This window comes from Denticeps clupeoides, unplaced genomic scaffold (assembly GCF_900700375.1).
Source record: "Denticeps clupeoides unplaced genomic scaffold, fDenClu1.1, whole genome shotgun sequence".
NCBI classification, from domain to species: Eukaryota; Metazoa; Chordata; class Actinopteri; order Clupeiformes; family Denticipitidae; genus Denticeps; species Denticeps clupeoides.
The window spans coordinates 157,501-182,441 of record NW_021630105.1 but is presented as its reverse complement, the minus strand read 5'-3'; the positions used below and the strand labels follow the sequence as shown (position 1 = coordinate 182,441).

At 49.7% G+C, this 24,941-nt stretch overlaps 1 protein-coding gene across 1 annotated transcript in view; it reads left to right on the top strand.

Annotated features, from left to right (window-relative positions):
- tenm4 (teneurin transmembrane protein 4) overlaps positions 1–24,941 on the top strand; it is a 69,291-nt gene that overhangs the window by 43,583 nt on the left and 767 nt on the right. Inside the window, exons 24-30 of the mRNA XM_028969140.1 lie at positions 1,088–1,965; positions 5,400–5,572; positions 7,832–8,067; positions 13,136–13,432; positions 16,811–18,425; positions 21,267–21,409; positions 23,632–24,941. The exon at positions 23,632–24,941 is cut by the window's right edge and continues 767 nt beyond it. Coding sequence (XP_028824973.1) covers positions 1,088–1,965; positions 5,400–5,572; positions 7,832–8,067; positions 13,136–13,432; positions 16,811–18,425; positions 21,267–21,409; positions 23,632–24,390 — 4,101 coding nt within the window. The 3' untranslated portion in view covers positions 24,391–24,941. The remainder of the gene's footprint in view (positions 1–1,087; positions 1,966–5,399; positions 5,573–7,831; positions 8,068–13,135; positions 13,433–16,810; positions 18,426–21,266; positions 21,410–23,631) is intronic.

Below are 24,941 nucleotides of genomic sequence, written 5' to 3'. Positions count from 1 at the left end.
ATATTTTCTTTTGCAAAACACATTATTTCCTTTTTATTCATCGACAATATTACACAATATATTTTGTTATAGTTATCATCACATAACCACATGTCCTACAGTTGTGGAGGTGGAAAAGTCCCAAGTGCATCTTTGGCAGTTCAGAAACGTCTCGGGTGTGCTTGTGACGTGCTCAGGAGTTACGTTATGCCTTGGTGGCCTTTGGACACTCCTGAACATGTCCTCCACCCACCTGCAAAGCAAATTCCAGCCTGTCCCTGCAGAATTTTGAATGGCGGCGCAGTGCCTGGCGTTAGAGCGCGGACTTGCTTCTTCTAACAGGTTATTAAATGCTGCTCCGGTTCGTCTGCCAGAAACGTTGCTGTTCTCCATGGAGAACGTTCATGTTCTCAGCAGTGCAGATGGTGGAATTCAGTCGTTTTTACTGCTTACTTGCGGCTGCATTACTCGCCGAACAATAAGTCCTAATTTGGCCCAGTGGAGGCCAACCCTGCCTGCCTTTCATTAGTGCCAGACTTCGGCTCTTCATGGTTCCTTCCGTTAGGAAAGGAATAAGCCGCAGAGGAGTAACGGACCTCTGACATGCGGGATGATCGATGACCCCTGCGCCGGTTCCGCGGTTAATCTGATTATCCCACTCGGTCCCCTCGCAGACGTACGTTTTCTCTGGTCATTTCACCTCCTGTTGACATGCCGTCTCTCCTCCGGTTCTCCCCTCGAGCTGAATTATGGAGGCCTCTATTTCTACTGATCTTCTTCAGCATGAAGTGCTTCGCCCTCACGTACGCCGCAGCTTTCCTGGCATCTGGGAACTCAGTATTAAGACTTCGCGAGGGACGTTCCAACGCACGTCCCACAGTGGTGGCCTAGCAGTTAAGGAAGTGGTCCCGTAATCAGAAGGTGGCGGGTTCGATTCCTTAGCCGCCAAGGTGCCACTGAGGTCCCGTCCCCACACACTGCTCCCCGGGGACCTGTCATGGTGCCCACTGCTCACTCAGGGTGATGGTTAAATGCAGAGGACACATTTCACTGTGTGCACCGTGTGCTGCTGACAATCACGTCACTTTCACTTTCTTTCTCCGTGCAGGTACGTCTGGAGTGGCCGACCGACCTGGCGGTCAGTCCCATGGACAACTCGCTGTACGTGCTGGACAACAACGTGGTCCTGCAGATCTCGGAGAACCACCAGGTGCGCATTGTGGCGGGGAGGCCCATGCACTGCCAGGTGCCGGGGATCGACCACTTCCTGGTGAGCAAGGTGGCGCTGCACGCCACGCTGGAGTCGGCCAACGCCCTGGCGGTCTCGCACAGCGGGGTGCTGTACATCGCCGAGTCGGACGAGAAGAAGGTCAACCGCGTACGCCAGGTGTCCACCGGCGGAGAGATCTCGCTCGTGGCCGGCGCCCCCAGCGGGTGTGACTGCAAAAGTGACTCCAACTGTGACTGTTACTCGGGAGACGACGGCTACGCCAAGGATGCCAAGCTAAATGCCCCTTCGTCCCTGGCCGTGTCCCCCGAGGGCGAGCTGTTCATCGCCGATCTGGGCAACGTTCGAATCCGTTACGTGCGCCGGAACCGGCCCTACCTGAATCCGCTCAACATGTACGAGGTCACTTCGCCCATCGCCGACGAGCTCTACCTGTTCGATGCCAACGGCAGCCACATCTTCACTCAGAGCCTCACCACGGGGGACTACCTGTACAACCTCACCTACACGGCCGAGGGCCACATCACCTCCATCATCGACCACAACAAGAACCTTCTGACCCTGCGGAGGGACGCCACCGGCTTGCCGCTGTGGATCCTGGTTCCTGACGGACAGACGTTCTGGTTCACCATGGGAACCAACAATGCCCTGAAAAGCGTGGCCGCGCAGGGGCAGGAACTGGCCACCATGACCTACCATGGAAGCTCCGGGCTGCTCGCTACCAAGACCAACGAAGATGGATGGACTTCATTCTATGAGTAAGTCTTTAGCTGTTCCTTGTTTTTATGAATGGGAAGGAGTCTTCATCCATCAGTCAGACTCAGCTGAGCCCAGCACCTAAAATGCATGATGTTTTTTTGCTGGTCGGCTTTAAACACGAATTTAAAAAAGTAGCCCATATGCAACAAAAATATATTATGCAACAATATATATTTTGTGTGTATTCATACGTTGTGAATTGTACATGTTGTAATATATGTTCTATAATAATATATTTTATATATAAGCAATAAATAAATATATGAAATAGGATATATAACAATATATTAAAATACTGCAATTATTGCCGTTTTCATATATTGAATAGATTGTTATACTCTTTAATATATTATTATATATACTGAAAAATGTCCTACATTAAATGAGATCATATTTCTAAAAAGTCATTGCAAAACATATGGGGAAGTTTGAAATATATTTAGTGCATTTATGTATTGCATTATAAATTCTAGTATAAATTGTAGTATATTATTGCTATTATTATTATTACTAGTATATTATTACTAAATTATACTATAGTATAATCTCTAGCATATTATTACAATTATTATTATTATTACTAGTATATTATTACTAAATTATATAGTATAATATAAATTCTACTATATTGCAATATATGTTCATTCCGTAAGGAATCTCAGCTCATTGAAGGTCTTGACGGAATCCACTTGACCTGCAGGTGGATAACGGCTCTTGTTCAGGCAGCACTTCAAGCTTCTCATTTCTTTTAGTGTGAAACGCCGTGTGGGCTATAGAGCCATTAGAAGGCCACGGCTGGATGGAATGGACTGTCTGCTCACCTGTGTCTAGAAGCCTGGTCGCTGTTACTGTTGGCTACGGTGTCCTGTTGGGCCAGTCCAGTTACCACCTGTGGTGTGTGTGGGGTTTTGTGAAGGTTGGAATCTGATCTGTACTTGATGCCAAAGCAGCAATCACTCCTAGACCTTTACAGAACAGAAGTTATGGAGTACACTATCTGATCTATAAATGTTTTTGTCTTCATTTTAGTTTTTCTCGAGTATTTGTGTCCAGCTGTCATTTTAGTCTTTATTAGTCTTAATCACGTCCAGACTAATTTTAGTCAAGTTTCAGTCGACTAAAATTCTGAGACACAGAAAACTGAAATGCTGCATAATAATAATGCAATTAAACAAAATTAAAGGAAATAACAATAATTTTTGTCAATAAAAATAAAGAGACATTTTAGTCTAGTTTTTATTTTGCAAACCACATTTAGTCTCATTTTTATTCATCAACACTATTACATAATACATTTACAGTGTCTTTTAAGTGTCCTGCTCAGGGACACGATGGTAGTAAGTGGGGTTTGAACCGTAGTTTTCTGGTTCATAGGCGAGTGTGTTACCCCACTAGGCTACTACCACACATAATATATATTTTCATTATAGTTATCATCACATGACCAGCTTTTACGTCTTGTTTCGTTTTGTCATAAACGTTATTTTATTTAAAAAAAAAGATATTTCATTAAAACACATTGATGAAAACACAAGATCACAAAGTTATTGAAAGTTTTAAAGCAGAATTTCGAGGTGGAAAAGTGTTGCTCTCCTGTACGTCATGCATCCTCAAACATGGTACAAAAAATCGTCCATATGTGCTTCAAAACCCAGAAGAAGGGACCGTCACATCCTCCTTGCAGATTTATTTGTCTTGACACTCTCCTTCAAACCAGAAGACCAGAAAGTCCCAGGTTTGACCCCCCACTTACTGCCATTGTGTCCCTGAGCAAGACACTTAACCCTGAGTGTCTCCAGGGGGGGACGGTCCCTGTAACTACTGACTGTAAATCGCTCTGGATAAGGACGTAAATATTAATGCTCCTGCTGTCGTTCTCGCTCCGCCCCTTCCCATGTGTCCCAGTATTCGTGGCGTCTCATGGTTCTTACAGTTGTCCAGCCAATCCGACTCCTTGACCGGGTGTCTAGAGTACAGTACGCAGAGGCCTGAGGTGTGTACGTCCTGCTGGGTGTGAGAGCAGTCAGCCACCGGCATCACCGAGTCTCCAGGAGGTCGTCACCTGGCTCGGGGACAACCGCCCGGAAGCGAGACGTAAAGGCAGGCGGTGTCATGGCGACAGCCGTTTGAACCGGTTGAGGGCGGCTTTGATTCTCCCCCACTCGTCCTGAATAATTCATGCCGTTTCGGCGTGTCTGTCAGGATAGCTGTCACTCCCACGCCAGCTCCCAGGCGTGGGCCTTCGTACCGCGTCCACCGCGTGCCAGCGCCGCCGCTCGGCTCCGTTGCAGTTAAAAGCCGGCGCATCGACGGCCTGATAACGCGCCGTAGATCTCCCTCCGCTCCGTTTAACGCGGGGCGCAGCCTGGGCTTCCCATTCAATATGGATTTCGCCGCAGTTCCTTTCCAAGGACCCACGTTACTATGGATACGGTGGTCACACGCGGCCGCCGTACGGTGCTTTCTGGCAGGGACAAATGCATCACCTGGTGCCACCTCAGAACAGAGTGCCATAATCCTGTTTACCGCAGTTATACGAAGCAGCATCACGCCTCGTCTGCATTGCGTCTTCTGTTTATTAGCGATGGAAATAAATGATGTAAAGCAGGTCTTAATTTGATGCGCGTGCGGTGGAGATATTCCCACGCGGTGCATGTGCATTGTGGGTAGTGGAGAGGCTCTCCTCTCAGTGCAGTGCCACTAGATGTCTAATTAAGTGGCATTAGGAGCTTAATGCGCCTTAATATGAGGTACCTGAGCAACAAAAGCAAGTGTATTAATTTAGCCAATTATCTAAAGAATAAAACTTCCTGCGGTTCTGTAGCTGTTTTAAGAGTTAAAGAGCCGCTTGTGTTTATCTGTGGGATAAATGGAGCTCCGATCGCGGTCACAGGTCGAGGGCCCCGCCCTGCCCTCCACGGCTTGGGTCCCTCATCACAACTTCACCGCTGACGTGGCTGCATGCTTGGTGCTTAAAAACGTCCATTTAAAAACGTTCTCCCGTCTTGCACATTCTGTCTAGAACCACGGAACATAATAAAAACCTGAGCGGGGCTGATGGACCATCTTTTCCGGATTTTCTGGGTGCTGTAAATGCTGAGCGGTTCACACGTTTCTTCTCTCTGTCTGAGAAGTAAAAATGTCCGGCAGGTTAATTCACCTTTAAAATACCTGGATTATTCAGAAGTATCACCTGTAGATGCTTTTCCCAAGTTGACCCTGTATTTGGAATCCTTTTTAATTGATCAGGTTTATTAGTCATGTTTCGCGATAAGAAGTTTAATGATTTTTTTATTTGTAAATGACGTGCGGAATAATCGTGATTAATCGACATCTCCGGCCGCCCGTCTTCGTTTGTGGAAGTTTGTGGGGGAACGAGGAGGATAGGGCGTGCGATATACTGATTACTCGCTCTCTCTCTCTCCGGCTCCAGGTACGACAGCTACGGCCGTCTGACCAACGTGACCCACCCCACCGGCACGGTGAGCAGCTACCGCACCGACTCCGACAGCTCAGTCAGGGTCCAGACCGGAGGCTCCAGCAAAGAGGACATCACCATCACCACCAACCTGTCCGCCTCCGGAACCTTCTACACCCTCCTGCAGGGTGAGCAGCGCGGCGGGCGCGGTGCTGCAGGGAGCCTGGCTCTCATACCGCACGCCGGCACTACCACTCACGTTTCACCATTAATCACTCGTACAAGCACAATCATGCAGATTAAACACACACACACACACATACACACACATCTACACGCTCACACGTACACACACATCTACACGCTCACACGTACACACACATATACACGCTCACACATACACACACACACACATATACACGCTCACACGTACACACACATATACACACACACACATATACACGCTCACACGTACACACACACACACATATACACGCTCACACGTACACACACACACACACATATACACGCTCACACATACACACACACATATACACACACACACATATACAAACACATATACACGCTCACACGTACACACACACACACATATACACACACACACATATACACGCTCACACGTACACACACACACACACATATACACGCTCACACATACACACACACATACATATACACGCTCACACATACACACACACACACACACACACACATATACAAACACATATACACGCTCACACGTACACACACACACACACACATATACACACACACACATTTACACACTCACACGTACACACACACACACACACACATACACACACATATACACGCTCACACGTACACACACACGTACACACACACACTAAAGCACAAATGTATTGGTGCTGATGGAATTTTTTGTACACACTTAATCACTCCCCCACACACACAATGCTGTGTGCAGAGCAGTAGATCGATCTCCCGTCCTCCTCACCGCTGCCGCAGGAGAGCCACGCCTCTCTTCAGGAAGTCCAATCAGGCTGCGGGGTCAGGGGTCGGAGTGTTTGGACCAGTATACAGGACCCCCCCCCCGCCGGTGTCCTGCGCCCGGCTGTCTGGCCTGCATTGATTACCAATCGCCGCCTCTGAACTCGGCCGCCATCGTTCGCTTTCTGAAAGACGCTAACGATTTCCCCCTCGTCCTCCTCCTCGCCGCCCCTGCACTTCGATCCGGGGGCGGGCCGGGATAATAGCGGCCGTGTGTGTGTGTGCGGGGAGGTGACAGATACCGGTACTGCCGCAGTGGAACTGAACGGCGAAGTCACCTTCGCGTGGTGACCTTGCGCCGGACATCTGCTGGCGAGGGGGGCGTGATGGAGACCGGAGGGCGCGGCGCCAGATAAACGCCGCACTTATATTCGCCGCACGCGCTCACCGTCCATCCGTGGAACGTCCGCAGCGGATCACGTGACCCCCCCCGAGGACACCATGAGACCTTCAGAGCACACCTGGGGCCCCCAAGGTCCACCGCCGAGAGACAAAGTCCCAGTTTTCCGATTGGATTTGAGGCGGCAGGCTGGCTGGCTGTTATTTATCCATCATACGAGTTTCATCTGAGGCTCTAAAAATGGAGCAGTTTGGGGGGGTCGTGATGTTGGGGGGGTCAGGATCTGCCGCTCAGGATGGAGACTTTTCGTTTGGTCCCCGCTTGCATAACGGCTCTATTTGTACTCTGTGGACAGATGCGGCACCCAGCGTCCTCTGCTGCGTGGTGTCACCGGGTGGCGGTGGCTGCTGGCCGGTAATGAGACGCCAGGCTGGAGAGACAGGTGGCTGATGGGTAGAGGCCTGCCGCTCCATCCTGCCACCTGGGGGTCCCCGGCGATTGGGCGGGATTATTTACGACGTGGCCCCCGGGGCTGCTGGGAAAAAAAAATAACTTGAGCCACGTGCTGAGAGAAAACGCTCGGTGCCGCGCTCTCCACGTGTTCCCGCAGCGCCGTATCCATCCTGAAATGAAGTCAGTGTGGATGAAGCTGGGAGAGTCGGTGCCGCGGCGCTTCAGGGACCATCCAGCTGCGGCGCATCTCGTGACTCCGCCCCTTTTTTCTGAGTGTTATATGACTGCGGGCGCAAAGGCAGCGTGTTCGAATTAGGGTACGAGTGGCGAATGTGGCGTTCAGAGAAGATGATGAAGATGAAGGACCACGATGTAGAACTAAATATAGACGCCATCTACTGGTACTGGTTTTTGTCCAGACCGCGAATGTAAAGTCTTCTATTATGGGCCAATTTGGTATTCAGTTTTATGGATTAGATTTTTATTGATTATATTATTTTTCATTAAATCAGATCGATGTGTTCGTTAGTGATGTTCAGTGCAGTGAGTGTATTTTCTTTTATAATGATATTTATAAAAATCTCACGTTCTTTGGTTCCCACAGAGCAAGTGCGGAACAGCTATTACATCGGCCTGGACGGCTCCCTGCGGCTGGTCCTGGCCAACGGCATGGAGGTCTCGCTGCACACCGAGCCCCACCTGCTGGCCGGAACCGCCAACCCCACCGTCAGCAAGCGCAACGTCACGCTGCCCATCGACAACGGCCTCAACCTGGTGGAGTGGCGGCAGCGCAAGGAGCAGGCCAGGGGACAGGTCACCGTCTATGGCCGCCGGCTCCGGGTACGCCTGAGTGTACAGACCTCTCTCACACACACGCCACCAGGCTGGAGGCACACTCGCCTGTGAACCAGGAGACCCAGGTTCAAACCCCACTTACTACCATCGTGTCCCTGAGCGGGACACTTAACCCTGAGTGTCTCCAGGGGGGGACTGTCCCATCTGGTAAATACGGTAAATGTTATAATGAGCGGTAGTCATTTCCTCGTTCTGGTGCCTCACCGGATGCATTTGGATTCATTTCCTGCCCTTTTGGCTGAGCCGCGTACTCGGTGTACCGCGCTGATTGGCTGTGGATTAACATCTCTGCCGCTCCAGGCGTCTCCGACACGCCGCAGAAGGTTGCAGCTGTCGGGCGGGAGCGATGGCGGTTATTATTGGCACGGTCGAGACTCACCTGGAAGAGCCTGGCAGCGCTCACATGGCCAAGGTCACAGTGTCACCAACGAATCCATCTCCCCACCGCCAGGCCCCGTGGACCCCTCGGCATGGGGTCATTACCTCGGTGTTTCCGCTAGAAAAAAAAGGTCCATGGATGAATGACAGCAAATGGCCTCGCTTTGTCACGTTTATCTCCGTCACTCGTGTGGCGTCATGCTGAAGCCATGACATTCAGCAGAAGTGATGAGAAAATGAGCGCAGAGTTTCACATACTGTACATAGGTAGTGGGAGGAAACTGGAGAACCCGGAGGAAACCCACGTCAACACAGGGAGAGCATGCAAACTCCACCCATTAAAGGTCTGAGCCAGGATTCAAACTCACAACCTTGGTGCTGTGAGGACACGTCGCTAACCGCAGCGCCACCATGTGACCCCGTATGTTTATTAAATTAAAAAATACAATCCATCATACCGTCATGTCACAATCATATAAAAAGAAAGAAATAAATAAAGTTTTAAAATAAAGTCATTGAAATCTGACTGAGAGAATGTATAATGAAGTACGTCATTTTTCTACGTTTTCTGTAGTATCTTTACTGGCTTTACGTAGTGAACCCCGTTCTCCTTTTTACAGCTGATGATGGTGATGCCCCAACATGGCGGCTCCGTTTCACTTGGAGGAAGAAACGCAGACGTTAAGCTTTTCAGGGTTGGCATCGGTTTAGTTTAACGATATTTTGCTAAATTTTCTTCACATTTACACAGAAATATGGTCATGAAAATAAGTCACATTTCTAAAAATGTGTTATGATTATTATCAGTCATAAATCCCCTCATAATCTAAATATAAAACTGAATGCAAACTAAATTAAAACCCCCGAAAGATTTTATAGGGTGTTGGAGCAGGTAAATGACCGCTCTGATGTACACGTGTCGGTCCCCTACAGACGTAGATTCATGGGTCCCGACCTCTGTGCCTGGTGACCTTGCAGACATCCGTCTCCTCAGGTAACTAGCTGGTGGGCGGGTGTTTGGGGCGACGTCTCCAGTCCGAGGTGACAGTAATAACTGCGACCTCGGACCATTTACAGGGACCCGCGCGGCCCATCCGCCGCCGATAACGCGCCCGGACCTCCTGACGGCACGTTCGGCCCCCGATGGGGAGGAGCTGGCCGCGTTTAATGGCGGTGTGGCATCACGGCCCCGAGGGTCCCGCGTGGGACGGGGACGGCCCTAATGGCCCCGCTGAGCTGTGGGCACTGAGTGGCTCTGAGTGGCACGTCAGGCGGTATTAGATGTGGGTGGCTGGGTGAGGGAACGTCTGCCTGCTGTGTGTGTGAGTGTGTGGGAGACAAAAGAACCTTTGTGAAACAAAGCAATAAAAAAATGTGAGAGAGTGTGTGTGTGTGTGTGTGTGTGTGTAAATCTAGTGTAAATCGTGCATTTGCCCTGAATTGTGAAGTGACATAAGATCCAATATTGATTGACAAGATATCAGGGGTGACCAGTGACCATGCGTATTGTGTCACGTTTTATTACGGTACGTTGTAAGTGTTGTGTTACGTACGTAGGTGGAGAGCATATATGTTTGTGTTTGACAGGTTTGCGTGTGCGCTTCAGCGCGTTTTCAATTTGCACGTATGTACGGTTGGAGGCATTTTCGTACGTGTGGAGTTTGTTATTGTGCGCGTGCATGTGTGAAAGCGTGTTTGCACATTGTCATTTTGTGTGTGTGTGTGTGTGTGACTGCCCAGTCGGATCAGACGGCCATCAAGGCGAAATGCGCCCACTGCTGGGCCACCGCGGGCCGGCGGCGGGGTTCTGATTTATGCTGCCGGCCCGTCACCGCCGCTCTGCTCTCCATGGAAACCGGGCCGTCGTCAAGGCTGCGGTAATCCCGGCGTTCCGGCTGCAGCCTGCGGGACGGGAGCCAGCGCCGCTCGGCCGCGTATCCACTCTCCTGTTTCTGTTTGTGCGCCGTTATTAGATTGTGTTCTATGTTGTCCCAAAATCAACATGGCTGTGTGTGCGTGTACGTGTGTGTGTACGTGTGTGTATGTGTGTGTGTGTGTGCGCGTGCGTACGTGTGTGTGTGTACGTGTGTGTGTGTGCACGTGTGTGTGTACGTGTGTGTGTATGTACGTGTGTGTGTACATGTGTGTGTGTGTGCGCGTGTGTGTGCATGCGTACGTGTGTGTGTTTGTGTGTTTCTGTGTGTGTGTGTGTACGTGTGTCTGTGCGTGTGTACGTGTGTGTGCGTGCGTGTGTGTGCGTGTTTGTGTGTCTGTGCGTGTGTGTTTGTGTGTGTGTGTTTCTGTGTCAGCGTGTGTGTACATGTGTCTGTGCGTGTGTGTGTACGTGTGTGTGTGTGCGCGTGTGTGTAAATGTGTGCGTGTACGTGTGTGTACGTGCGTGTGCGTGTTTGTGTGTCTGTGCGTGTGTGTTTGTGTGTGTGTGTTTCTGTGTCAGCGTGTGTGTACGTGTGTCTGTGTGTGTGTGTGTACGTGTGTGTACGTGTGTGTGCATGCGCGTGTGTTTGTGTGTGTGTGTTTTTGTGTCTGTGCGTGTACGTGTGTGTGTGCGCGTGTACGTGTGTGTACGTGTGTGTGCATGCGTGTGTGTGCGTGTTTGTGTGTCTGTGCGTGTGTGTTTGTGTGTGTGTGTTTGTGTGTCTGTGCGTGTGTACGTGTGTGTACGTGTGTACGTGTGTGTGTGTGTGTGTGTGTGTGTACGTGTGTGTACGTGTGTGTGTGTGTGTGCGTGTGTACGTGTGTGTGTGTACGTGTGTGCGTGTGTGTGTGTGTATGTGTGTCTGTGCGTGTGTGTTTGTGTGTGTGTGTTTGTGTGTCTGTGCGTGTGTGTGTGTACGTGTGTACGTGTGTGTGTGTGTGTGTGTACGTGTGCGTGTGTACGTGTGTGTGTGTACGTGTGTATGAACATGTGTATCGGGGGGGGCTGTTTGCTCTGAGGAAGAACAAATCGGACGTTGAGTAAATACGATTACGTTTGAGAATCTGCAGAACCGCGTTCCAGACTGGCGCTGCACAAACACACACAGATGCGAACAAGCAAATATTGTTCTAGCACGACGAAAAGAGGCTTTAATTTATTTTTAATGACGCCACCAAACAGAACGTGACTCATTAGGTTCGTTTGGAGTCCTGAATATGATACGAGGGTCTGAATAATTGATCGTATTGATGAAAACAAACGAGGTCCCTTCATCACGCGTTGTTTAATCACAGCGAGCGCTGTCCCCGTCTCAGATGACGGCTGTCGGGACGGGCGCTTTATTAAGAGACAGTTGTCTCCTCCTCGCGCTGATTAGAGCCCGTTTTAGAGCTTCTGATCCATCCGCCCCGAGCCGCTGGGCCTCTGCTGGACCACAGCTCGGCATGAAGAGTCTCCGGTCTGGGGCCTGAGTGTAAAACCTGTGAAGGAAGCACGGTTTTGGCCAGAGGTGGTTCCAGTTAGGGGCAGTGGTGGCAGTGGTGGCCTAGCGGTTAAGGAAGCGACCCCGTAATCAGAAGGTTGCCGGTTCGAATCCCGATCCGCCAAGGCGCCACTGAGCAAAGCACCGTCCCCACACACTGCTCCCCGGGCGCCTGTCATGGTGCCCACTGCTCACTCAGGGTGATGGTTAAATGCAGAGGACATTTCACTGTGTGCACCGTGTGCTGTGCTGCTGTGTATCACGTGTGACAATCACTTCACTTATTATACTTATTATTATTAGTTATAATTCTGGTAACCATCATGCCGGGCCCAGGGGGGCGGGATTTAAGGGGCGACGCGAGTGTGAAATTGTTCTCAGTGTTTCAGCCCCCCGAGAACCCTCCTGTTCATCAAGCTGCTCTTGGTGTAAAGTAATCTTCTCAATTAGGCATTCGTGACATTAATTGGCCCCGGTGTAATTGTCCCTCGGCAGACAGGGGTACCCCTGCATGTGAGCAACTTCCTGAAAGCCGACAGCAGCTCCCGAGCTGGGCACCCACATACCCGGCGAGGGGCGCGTGGACCAATCAGAATCCAAAAAGCAACCAAGTTATCTGTGGCACGAGTGAAGTGATCGTCATCGTGTCCTCTGTATTTAACCATCACCCTTGGTGACAGTGGACATGACAGGCACCCAGGGAGCAGTGCGTGGGGACGTTACCTTCATCAAGGGGACCTCAGTGGCACCTTGACGGTTCGGGATTTGAACAGGCAACCTTCTGAATACGAAATTTTTTTATAGCTTGAACCCGTAAACCCCTTGAGGGGGTCTCAGGGTCAGAAGGCCCCGGGCAGGACATGTAGAGAATTTCCCCTTTTGTTCTGATCTCAAGGTATCGGGGGTGAAGGGTCATTTGCCTCGTGTGAAGGATCTAGCGAGTATTGACTGGTCCCATGTTCTCTGCTCACCCAGCATGCTCTTCTTGAGCAAATGATCAATACGTTCATTAGCTTTGTGCTCAAATGGATGAAGACCTACAGAGTTCTTCTTTTCTAAATACACGTGCATCAGTTGAGCAATTCCTGGACTCTCCAGATAGTTTTCCTCTCTTGCAGCCGTAATTTGCTCTCGAGGAGCACCGGAGAACTTCCGCTCTGCACACTTTTATTTTTCATTCTTGGTAATGAGCAGTATGGCTTTTTTCTTTTCTTTTTTAACTCATCTCTCGTTCTGGCTCCCGCCACCGCCCACAGGTCCACAACAGGAACCTGCTCTCCATGGACTTCGACCGCATCACGCGGACAGAGAAGGTGTACGACGACCACAGGAAGTTCACGCTGCGCATCCATTACGACCACGCGGGACGACCCACGTTGTGGGCACCCAGCATCCGGCTCAACGGCGTCAATGTCACCTACTCTCCCGGCGGCCACGTGGCTGGCATCCAGAGGGGCACCATGTCCGTTCGCATGGAGCACGACCCCAACGGGCGCATTACTTCGCAGACCTTTGCGGATGGAAAGTCATGGAGCTACACATACCTGGAGAAGGTACGCAGAACATTGGTTGGAACGCTCTCTCGCTCTTCTCTCTGTCGACACTTAGAAACAACACGTGTCCTAAAATAGCGCGGAGCGGTGAGGAGACGGAGAATGTCACTTTCTGTGTGCTAATTAGTGTGAAGACCTCTGGGGAGGATATAGGAGCTGCGATTCTCTACCATCTTAATCTGAAAATGGCATCTGCTCGCCTCAATTAGAACTGATGCCGCTGTTGTGACGGCTACTAGATGCTTACAAAAGACAGCATTTCATTAATTGAATTCGCATCTCAGCTAGCTGTTGGACTCCTGTGGAAAATGTGGGAATTCTACTGCTGATTGATGATCGATCTGATTAAATATCATGTCACTTAAAACCGATCACGGCAAAAATGACTGTCTTGCAAGCAGTGGTGGAATGTAACGAAGTATTTGTACTTCGTTACTGTACATTTTTACGTATCTGTACTTTACTTAAGTAAAAATAATAATGCATACTTTTTATTTTACTCCACTACCTTTTGCGGCAATTATCTGTACTTTCTACTCCACTACATTTCTACAATTTATGCCGTTACCCGTTACATTTTATGAACACAATTTCCTCAAAATCTTGCATGAAATAATAGTTGCCTATCGCGTTCTGCCGTTGTTTGCCATTTCCCACCAATCAGGTTTATTAGCTTTACTTTACTTTACTTTACTTTACTTTACTTTACTTTACTTTACTTATTAGCTCCAATGACGGCAGAGCGCGCGTCAGTTCGCAGCACGAGCTGGTAGACCAAGACATTCAACATGGACCCAGAGCTGCGTCTACTGACCTCTGAATCACAAAGAAATCCTTTAAGAAATTGTCACATGGGGGCTGGACATGGCGATGAAGGAGGACGCATATGAGGTTGAGGTTGAGGTTGAAGTTTATTGTCATATGTACAATGAAATTCTTACTTGAAAACCCCTCCCACGTAGACAGAACATAGAACATGATACATAGAAGACATGATACATAGAAGACAAAGTGCAGCAGCAATAAATAATAAGTCACAGAAGGGTGAATATATATATAAGTTGCATATGAAGGTGATTGTGCGTAATTTAAGTGCAGTGCATACTATGTGTTGTATAGCCTGATGGCACTGGGGTAGAAACTGTTCCTGAATCGGGATGTGCGTGGGTGAATTGTCCCGAGTCTCTTGCCTGATGGCAGGGAAGTAAAAAGTGACAGTGCAGGGTGGCTGGGGTCCTTCAGGACGCTCTTTGTTTTCCTGAGACAGCGCGTGGTGTAAATGTCCGTTATTGCTGGGAGTTGTGTGCCTGTGGTCTCTCTCAGCTGTTTTCACCCAGCTGTTTCTGGGTCAGAAGCTGAGATCCAGCTGTCCTGTGAAGTATTATGCACGACTTCACACGACAGGGGTTTAATATAAACTGCACAAGACAAGGGAACATTAACCTGACGGCGAACAGACACGAACAGGATAGTTTTATACAATTATTTAAATATACACCAGGCGAACACGACCAGGGAACATTACACATGAATAACATGAAACTCCGGTCCGAAGTCCGGACCCGGAGTCACCCCTGCCGGTCCGGATCATGACAGAAATTTATTTGAGTACACAGGAGCAAATAATGAGTCCTTGCGATTTCTTAGCATCCCATGCCTGCCTCAACATAAAGAATTGTTGGCATTTAAAAACTCCCCTTTGAAAAAACATATAGAGGTAAGCTATGCTATGGTATGCTATGCTTTTGGGTATGTGTCATGATCCGGACCGGTAGGGGTGACTCCGGATCCGGAATCCGGACCGGAGTTTCATGTTCGTCCTGTGTAATGTTCCCTGATTGTTCACCTGGTGTCTATTTATATAGTTGTATAAAACTATCCTGTTCGTGTCTGTTCAGGTCATTGAGTGTGTTCATGTTCCCTTGTCGTGTGCAGTTTGTATTAAACCCGTGTCGCGTGAAATTGTGCGAATGCGTCCTCCTTCATGCCATGTCCAGCCCACCCGTGACAGTATGTTATGACATGTTACGATACTATTATCTAGCGAAATGTACGCTGACATACAGAAATAGTATAAAAATCACACCTGTGTAGCTTCATTATTTTTTTAACACGGTGGTAGGATAAAACTGGTTTATTAGCTCAGAGAAGATAGCTTAATGTCTTTGCTAGCATAATGTCCAGCTCAGTGTTGTGCCAGTTCACACTGAAAAAAAAGTAGTTCACGTTCATAGTTCAAATTTTGAACCAAGTTCACAGCTCGTTCACGTTCGTTCTTTATTTTTGCAGAGGCGTCCGGACTGGAACCACCAGCCATGCTAGCCTGTAACCAGCAAACTTTAAAACGTGAGCGGCGTTCAGTCTTGCCAGAGTGAACGTCACTCACGTTCACGTTCATCATTTGTAAACGGATTCATAAAGTTCAGCGTTCACGAAAAATAGGAACGCGTTCAATGTACTCCGTTCCATCTTGGCGGGAAGTGGTGCTTTAGTCAGTAGTCATCTCTGACTAGACATGTGATCACAATACACCAACACTCCTGTACTTCCTGGGCTTCTCACATATTTCAGGACCCCCTCCAATTTGGTTTTGTATTCACTCAAATGCAATATCTCGTAATGATAAGGTTTATATACATAGTTTAACACAGTAAATAGGTTTAATAATATACTTGATTGTGCTAGTTACCTTGTTACCACTGGTGTTTGGTTACTGTTGTGTTTCCCTTTTACTGCTCTTAACAGAAGTGTTGAATAGTTTTGCAAGTACATAAATGATTTAAAGAAATATCATGTCCTGATTGGTTTATCTTAATGGTATATTAGTGGGTAATACCTAGTAGATAACTTGTCATCCACATTATTCTAAGGTACACACAGTATTGCAGAGTGCACGCACAATAAGCACACCGAACTTTCCAATACACATATACTGTATAAGCACTTGTAATTATTACAAGCAATGACATCAGTACAGGCATAAGTCAGTATATGTACTATGCTTTTACAAAATGGCACACCCCAGATGTTGAGACAAACCATTGTGTGAGTACTTTTACTTAAAAAAGTACTTTAAAGTAAATTTAAAAGTAAGTACTTAGGACTTTTACTTAAGTAAGATTGTTGATGTAGCACTTCTACTTTTACTTGAGTACATATTTTGCAGGTTACTTGTACTTTTACTTAAGTACTAAGCTTCAGTACTTCCTCCACCACTGCTTGCAAGATGCAAATGCGTCCAACTCAGCTCATGTTGACCTTCACATTCGCAGCATGAACTGTGTTTGTACGTTAGCATTAAATTGTTTAAAATATAAAGTTAACGGGTTATCGTGTCATGTTAAGATTGGTCACCTTGTCACTTGGTCCCCCCGGCAGTCCATGGTGTTGCTGCTGTTCAGCCAGCGCCAGTACATCTTCGAATTCGACAAGAACGATCGGCTGTCGTCGGTGACCATGCCCAACGTGGCACGACAGACCCTGGAGACCATGCGTTCTGTCGGCTACTACCGCAACACGTACCGGCCGCCAGAGGGCAACGCCTCGGTGCTGCAGGACTACAACGACGACGGCCTGCTCCTGCGCACGCTCTACCTGGGGACAGGCCGCCACGTCATCTACAAATACGGCAAGCTGTCCAAACTGCTGGAAGTTCTGTACGACACCACTCGCGTGGCCTTCGGCTACGACGAAGCTGCCGGAATGCTGAAGACCGTCAGTCTACAGAGCGAAGGCTTCACCTGCACCATCCGCTACCGGCAGCTGGGTCCCCTCATCGACCGGCAGATCTTCCGCTTCAGCGAGGAGGGCATGGTGAACGCTCGCTTCGACTACAACTACGATAACAGCTTCCGCGTCACCAGCATGCAGGCGGTCATCAACGAGACGCCGCTGCCCATCGACCTGTACCGCTACGATGACGTGTCCGGCAAAGCGGAGCAGTTCGGCAAGTTCGGCGTCATCTACTACGACATCAACCAGATCATCACCACGGCAGTCATGACCCACACTAAACACTTCGACGCCTACGGCCGAGTGAAGGAGGTTCAGTATGAAATCTTCCGCTCGCTCATGTACTGGATGATGGTGCAGTACGACAACATGGGACGCGTGGTGACCAAAGAGCTGAAGGTGGGGCCGTACGCCAACACCACCCGCTACACCTACGAGTACGACGCCGATGGCCAGTTGCAGGTGGTGTCCCTCAACGACAAGCCGCTGTGGCGTTACAGCTACGACCTGAATGGCAATCTGCACCTGCTCAGCCCTGGCAACAGCGCCCGCTTGACGCCGCTACGCTACGACCTGCGAGACCGCATCACTCGGCTGGGGGACGTTCAGTACCGCATGGACGAAGATGGCTTCTTGAGGCAGCGGGGCAGTGAGTTCTTTGAATACAACTCTGCCGGTCTTCTGGTCAAGGTCTACAACCAAGTGGCTGGCTGGAGCATTCGCTACCGCTACGACGGACTTGGCCGCAGAGTGTCCAGCCGCACCAGTACGGGCCACCACCTGCAGTTCTTCTACGCCGACCTCTCCAGCCCCACACGGGTCACGCACATCTACAACCACTCCAGTTCAGAGATCACTTCACTCTACTATGACCTGCAGGGCCACTTGTTTGCCATGGAGCTCAGCAGTGGTGACGAGTTCTATGTAGCGTGTGACAATATTGGCACGCCACTGGCCATCTTCAGCGGCTCAGGGATCATGATCAAGCAGATGCTCTACACTGCGTTCGGGGAGGTGTACCTGGACTCAAACCCAAGCTTTCAGATGGTCGTGGGTTACCAAGGTGGCCTCTACGATCCCCTCACTAAACTGGTCCACATGGGCCGGCGGGACTATGATGTGCTGGCTGGTCGGTGGACTACACCAGACCATGATGTGTGGAAACAGCTGAACGCTAACAACATTGCGCCATTTAATCTCTATATGTTCAAGAGCAACAACCCTCTGAGCAACCCTCAGGAGACCAAGTGCTACATGACCGGTGAGTGTGGAATTACCTCTTGACTACTTTAGAGGAAGTACATCTCAAATACCACTGCAAGCAAAAGTAATGGACGTGTAGTGGCCTCAAATAATATCGGTTTAGCATTAGCATGAAGCTTCAGGCACAACAACGTTCTTCTCTTAAATGGGAAAAGTTCTATCCGCTCTGTCCACGCGGAAACGGTGTTTCCTGACCTGTAACCCCACGTCCTACATATAAAAACGGCGGAGAACACGCTCGTGGCTGTGCTGCAGCAACTATCCTCCCTACGCTGCACACGCCAAACAAGGAGAGCGGGGGGTCACAGCGCCACCTACAGGCGTGGAGGCGGGCTACAACTGCGTTCCGGTCGTTCTCTGCGTCTCCGTGTGGACGTCAGCATTTCCGATAACGCTCCTGTGAGGACGCAGGTTTTAGAGAAAATGAGACCTTAAATTCACCAGAACTTGCATGAACTTATTGATATTTGAAGACAGTTTCTTGCTGCCAGAAATTTGGACTATTTTGGATTGTTGATCTTTTGTTGTTGTGAAGGTGGTAGAGACTTTGAACTAATTGGAAGAAGCTTACGTTCTCGTCCTTCTCATGTACATTTACAGCATTTACCAGACGCAGTCAGTAGTGACAGGGACAGTCCCCCCCTGGAGACACTCAGGGTTCAGTGTCTTGCTCAGGGACACGATGGTAGTAAGTGGGGTTTGAACCTGGGTCTTCTGGTTCATAGGCGAGTGTGTTACCCGCTGGGCTCCTTCTCTACAGTGTTGCTGTCTGGATAAAAAGTGATAAATCGCGGTGACCCTCCCCATAGAGCCGAGTCGTGGAAGCGAAGGTCCCACAGCTGAGTTCCTCTCCTTGTTTATTTCGTCCTTATGAAGCTGTGGGACCTGCTCACGACGCCCCAGTTCCACCTGCAGCTGTAAGGAAGCGGCCCTGTTACCAGCGTGTGTGGCGTTATTTTCGGCTGGTTTTTGTCGATCTCTCTCTCCTTTTGAAAGCCCTGAGAGGGTGCTGCGGTGTTCCTCTCCGCCAGGCTGCTCTCCTGAAACATCACGCCGCACTTTGTTGTTGGCGTGCAGGGGAGGTAAACACGGATGAAACGCTGCTCGCGGCGGGATTTTAAAACCCCGACACAGCTCCTCCTCTCCGAATTCTGCCCCAAGCACGAGCTGTTGGTGATGCGAGGAAACGTTCTGCACGTTCTAATGACGGTTCTCCCCCATGCCGACCTTTAATCCCGAATTACTCCAAATTAGGGACACAGAGGGGTGAAATCCTTTCTTCTTTTCTTCTCCCTGTTCTTCTATTCCTCTCTTTATCGCTTCTTCCTCCCACCTCCTTCCATCTTTTCACCCCGTCTCCCTTCCTCCATTCTTCTAGCTCTTTCTTTAACCAGCCTTCCAATCGCTTTCTCGTTCCCTCCTTATTCATCTCTCCCACTCCCTCCCTCCCTCCCTCCCTCCGCCTCCCTCCATCTCCCTCCATCCATCACGCTCTCCTGTTCCAGCCGCGTTTATGGTCGGGATGAACAGCATTCCGGCTGCGGTCCCGGCATGCTAAGCGGACGTATCGCGCCGCACCAATGATGGATTGTGTTGACGTGTCCATTCTGCTCCTTGAATTAAGACGGGACTCGTGCATTGTCCTTAAACACGTTCTTATTCGTAGCCGCCCTGTCAGGTGCCACCGCGCAGAATAAAGCCGCGCCGCGGGCCGCAGAGTCACTTTACTGTCACGCCCAACATCTCGCAGTCCGTGACAAATGTATTAGGTGCGGCGAAGAGGCATCGCTCCGGTTTTTACCGCCAGGGTTCGTCCTCACAGGTTCTCCAGGAGGAGGAGATGTGCGATATTCCAGCATTGAGGAACGATTACACGAAACGTCTCTTCATTATCGCCGCCGAGGTGGCCGTGGTGACGGATCCTGTCACAGCAGCGGCTAAAGATCCCGATTTAATCATGGAAACAGCAGCTGCTCATCATGTGGCACCAAAGGGACCTTCACTTTTACCAAGACCATGTCTTTTTTTACAAGAAAATATAAATTGTTCCTACTGGAAATAAGCCGTAGAAACATGAGATATTAACATTGTGACAGAAAAATTAGATTTACTTTTAATGAAATAAATGTCAGTAAAATCCACAACTACATGCAGAACGGTGCTTTTAACAGAACTAAAGTTGCCTTCAGGATCGGAATTGAACAGCCTCAAAGTCACAAACTTTCTCGGCGGATATACCGGAAAAGCAAAAGTCATTGATCAGTATCGCCATCATCCTCCTGGGCACTCGAGCAGCTCCATTTCCTTCCTCGACCGCCAGACTGATCGCTTTTCCCTGTGAGGGAGTTTTCCGAACCAGATTCCTTGGTCCGTAATTTCATTGGTCTGATGTGTCGAGGTTAAATGTGTTGGTGGCAGGGAGATAGTTAAACTATAAAAATCCAAAATTCTCGCCGCAATTCTCCAGGTTCTAACCCCACTTACTACCACGGTGTCCCTGAGCAGGACACTTAACCGTGAGTGTCTCCAGGGGGGGACTGTCCCTGTCTCTGGATAAGGGCGTCTGGTAAATGCTGGAAATGTAACTGACAGACTCACCAGGTCGTCTTAAACTGATGGTTTTGAAAAGGATTCATGTCCCTTATATCTGAAATTATTTGCTGTTTTCTTATGTTGTTTTTTAAACTTAGTTTGATCAAATTTTGCTTTAGGAAAGTTGAAATTAGAGCGAATTTTATTTTGAAGGTCAATGATTCCTTTGAATATTATAATAAATAAAAACAGATATACGGTGGTAAAAATGCCATGTCTGACGTGTGTAATGTGCGCCACCTTGCAGATGTGAACAGCTGGCTGGTGACATTCGGGTTCCAGCTGTACAACGTCATCCCCGGGTACCGCAAGCCCGCCTCCGACGCTCTGGAGCCGTCCTACGAGCTCATTCACACCCAGACCAAGACCCAGGAGTGGGACAGCACCAAGGTAATAACTGTCCCCCCAGGATCAGCCAGGCAGCAGCCTCCCGGTCCCCTTCAGACCACCTGAATTATTGAAGAGAAGGCCGCTGTCTTCCAGCTCCGGATTACCGCAGGAGTCTCTGTCCCTTAAATACACCCCGGCGTCCAGGAGAACGGCTATAGTCCATGTCTGAACGCTGGGAGTTAGCTCCTTTAGTTCCAGCCCTCGTACCTTTTTAGGGCGAAACACTGGATCAGCCGAGTCAAGAAAAATTCTCAAAAGTGAGAATTTTATTTTAGAGGTCATTCCAATCGAGAGGAAAGGGAGTGTGTCCCCAGAATTTACAGATATAAACAGTTTATTTCTTACACAAAGAAACTGGACAAAGTTTTAAAAGGGGTGGAGCCTGAAGGCATGATTGACAGCTCTCACTCCTGTCAATACGTGACATGCCCAGGTTTAAACCTGACAAACCCACTACCAACACACACATTATCAGCACGTTAATTGCAGCGTTCTGATGAGTGGAACATTAATGAACCATATTTAATAGAATGCTGGGAAATTTAGAAACTGTGGGTAGAAGGGGAGGAGTTCAGGATGCCGGGGGGCGGGGCTCTCACGTTAGAGGGTGTTAAAATTTCACTACGCAGAGGTGTATAAAAAGTGTTACATTTTGCAGCACCTCTATAAAAAAGCGTATGGAATGAATAGAACCAGAATGCAAAGTGACGTGTTCTGTGTGAACATTGACACGGGGATGAAAATCCGATAAATATCAGCTTTTCACACGTACATCACACGTCAGCGCCGTGTTCCTGCCTCTCACGTGCAGTGAGAATGGACGCTTTGGAGATGTGAAGGCTGTTAAAACATTGTGATGAAGCGTCAGGATCTAAAGCTCCTTTGCTGACAAGTCTCCTGCTCCTCACGCTTTCATGGAGACCGGAACGTAACCGTCTATCTAGAAGAAAGACGATGAGCCAGTTTTCATATTCTGTGTGGCATTTGTTGATTTGGGGTTCTGTACCTGGCAGCCAGGGGAGATTTGCCCTAATAAATCATCAGTCCCACCAGTCGCTGGCTTCCAGAGATGATTCCAGCCATCGTGTAGGGGGGGGCAGCTGAGACCTCCCGCTGTTGAGAGTCTGTGGAGCTGTCGGTTCCCACCCCTCCGATCAGGATACATCATTACATTCACGTTCCGTAATCCACGCTGCTCCCAACGTTGGAAGAACCTTCCCCGGATATCGAGACTTTCCAACCTCAAATACAAATCAGGCTGCCGCAGAGAAGCCTTCAGCTTCTTAACTCCAACGTATGCCAGATGCACCTACTGATGGATGATTCTCTCAGAAAAGCCACCCATTAGAACCCAGCTGCCTTCTGGGAGATCTGGTGGTAAACAAACATGCCGTGGCACCTTCCACCGGGATCAGAGGCACAGCTGAAATATTCCCGTACAGATGGAGCTGCGCCCCAGGGATGTAGGGCCTGGAGAAGCAGCCACTCCTCAGCCGTCCCAAGAGGGACTTAGGAGCTGTCAGGCGCTTCTGCCAGTCCTTCCAGGCTGCATTTTAGGGAACATTTTCTTCTTGTTTGTCCATGTTGTCGAGGGTACAACCTTCTGTCAGATCCTCAGATGCCTCATGTTCAGAACATCTCCTCCTGCTCTGCTTTTTGTGGATTAATGCACGTTTATTGTGGAAATTCTGATACATTTTTTTGCAATTTTTCCACAAACAATAATGTGAAATGTGAGTTAATTTTCAAAGGCACGATTTGTTCCAAAAACTTCGGAGTAAAACATCTCATTCAGAACGAAGCATCGCTCTGCTTTGCCTTTTGAAGCACCGCAGTGCGAGGGAACCGCGTTCCACCTGAAGATGAAGAAGATCGGAACGGTTCCTGCTGCAGCCGGGGAAGGAAATATGCAGCGTCCGAAGTGTTAACGAAGGAGGAGACGGGTTCCTGCTGAGATCCCTCCATCCCGGGGAGGAGGAGGCGGAGCTGAGAACCGGACACGCCTTCTCCAAGATTAACATAAGGCAGCACAGTAATATAAGTAATATTTCTAGTAATATAAGTAAGTCAAAAAGCCAACAGTGAAGGACCCATGATGCATCACTCACCGCGTTCTACCTGCAGGAACGCCTCCATCCTGCATTCTAAAGTCATTTACATAGAATCCGCGTCCAGAGGCGCCTGGTGCATTGTGGGTAAGGATGTTTTTTGTGTGTTTGCAGTCGCTGCTCGGGGTGCAGTGTGAGGTGCAGCGGCAGCTGAAGGCCTTCGTGCGACTGGAGCGCTTCGGCCACATATACGGCGGCGGCGGCGCCGGCTGCCCGCAGGCCGAAGGTCGGACTCTCTTCGCGGCGGCCACCTCCATCTTCGGCAAAGGAGTGAAGTTCGCCGTTCGCCAGGGCCGAGTCCACGCCGACATCATCAGCCTGGCCAACGAGGACGGGCGTCGCCTGGCGGCCCTGCTGGACCGCGCCCTGTACCTGCAGGACCTGCACTTCACGGTGGAGGCCGCCGACACGCACTACTTCGTCAAGCCGGGCCCGGTGGAGGGCGACCTGGCGCTGGTCGGCATGACGGTGGGCCGCCGCACGCTGGAGACGGGGACCAACGTGACCGTCTCGCAGGTCAACGCCGTGCTGGCCGGCAGGACTAGGCGCATCACGGACATCCTGCTGCAGCACGGCGCGCTGCAGCTGAACGTGCGCTACGGCAGCGGCGCCGACGAGGAGAGGGCGCGCGTGCTGGAGCTGGCCCGGCAGCGGGCGGTGGCGGCCGCCTGGGCCCGCGAGCGCCGGAGACTGCGCCACGGCGAGGACGCGTCCCGCGCCTGGACGGACGCCGAGCGCCAGCAGCTGCTGGCGGCGGGCCGCGTGCCGGGCTACGACGGCTTCTACGTGGTCTCGGCCGACCAGTACCCCGAGCTCGCCGACAGCCCCAGCAACGTCCACTTCATGCGACAGAGCGAGGTGGGCCGCAGGTGACCTTTGAACCACAGACAGGGGCGTCGCCTGGACTTCTTGCCAAAGACGCTTGTTGCATTAGTGGCCATTTTTTTTGGACTTTCATGTCATTTGACTGCGTGATGCCATGTGTTTTTATAATAATTATTGTCCCGCTTCCGTCCCCCGACCCGCTGTCCATGAAGCCCGCGTCCCTGCGCTGTGAAAAAGAAGCGATTTTTCATGTCTGCTGTCCATAACCCGCCACGCCCTGAGCAGACCGGTGTCCAGTGTCCACCGCCGCAGGCCTCCAGTGCAGCTCCTCTTTATCTCCGTGGTTCTAAGAAGCTTCAACCACTCGTCCTTTTTACTCCGTTTTTAGGACGTTTTCTTTTTGTACAAATTCCAAGCAAACATGACGAAAACAAGACTTTCGCTCTCTGGTCCGCTAAAGATGAGAATGAGACGAGACAAGAGCCAAAACTGTAAGGAAATGTGCACACGACTTTTCTGTATTAAAAACTATATAAATATATATATATATGAAATGTATTTTAATGCAAGGGTTTCAAATCACAGCTGATTTCCTATTT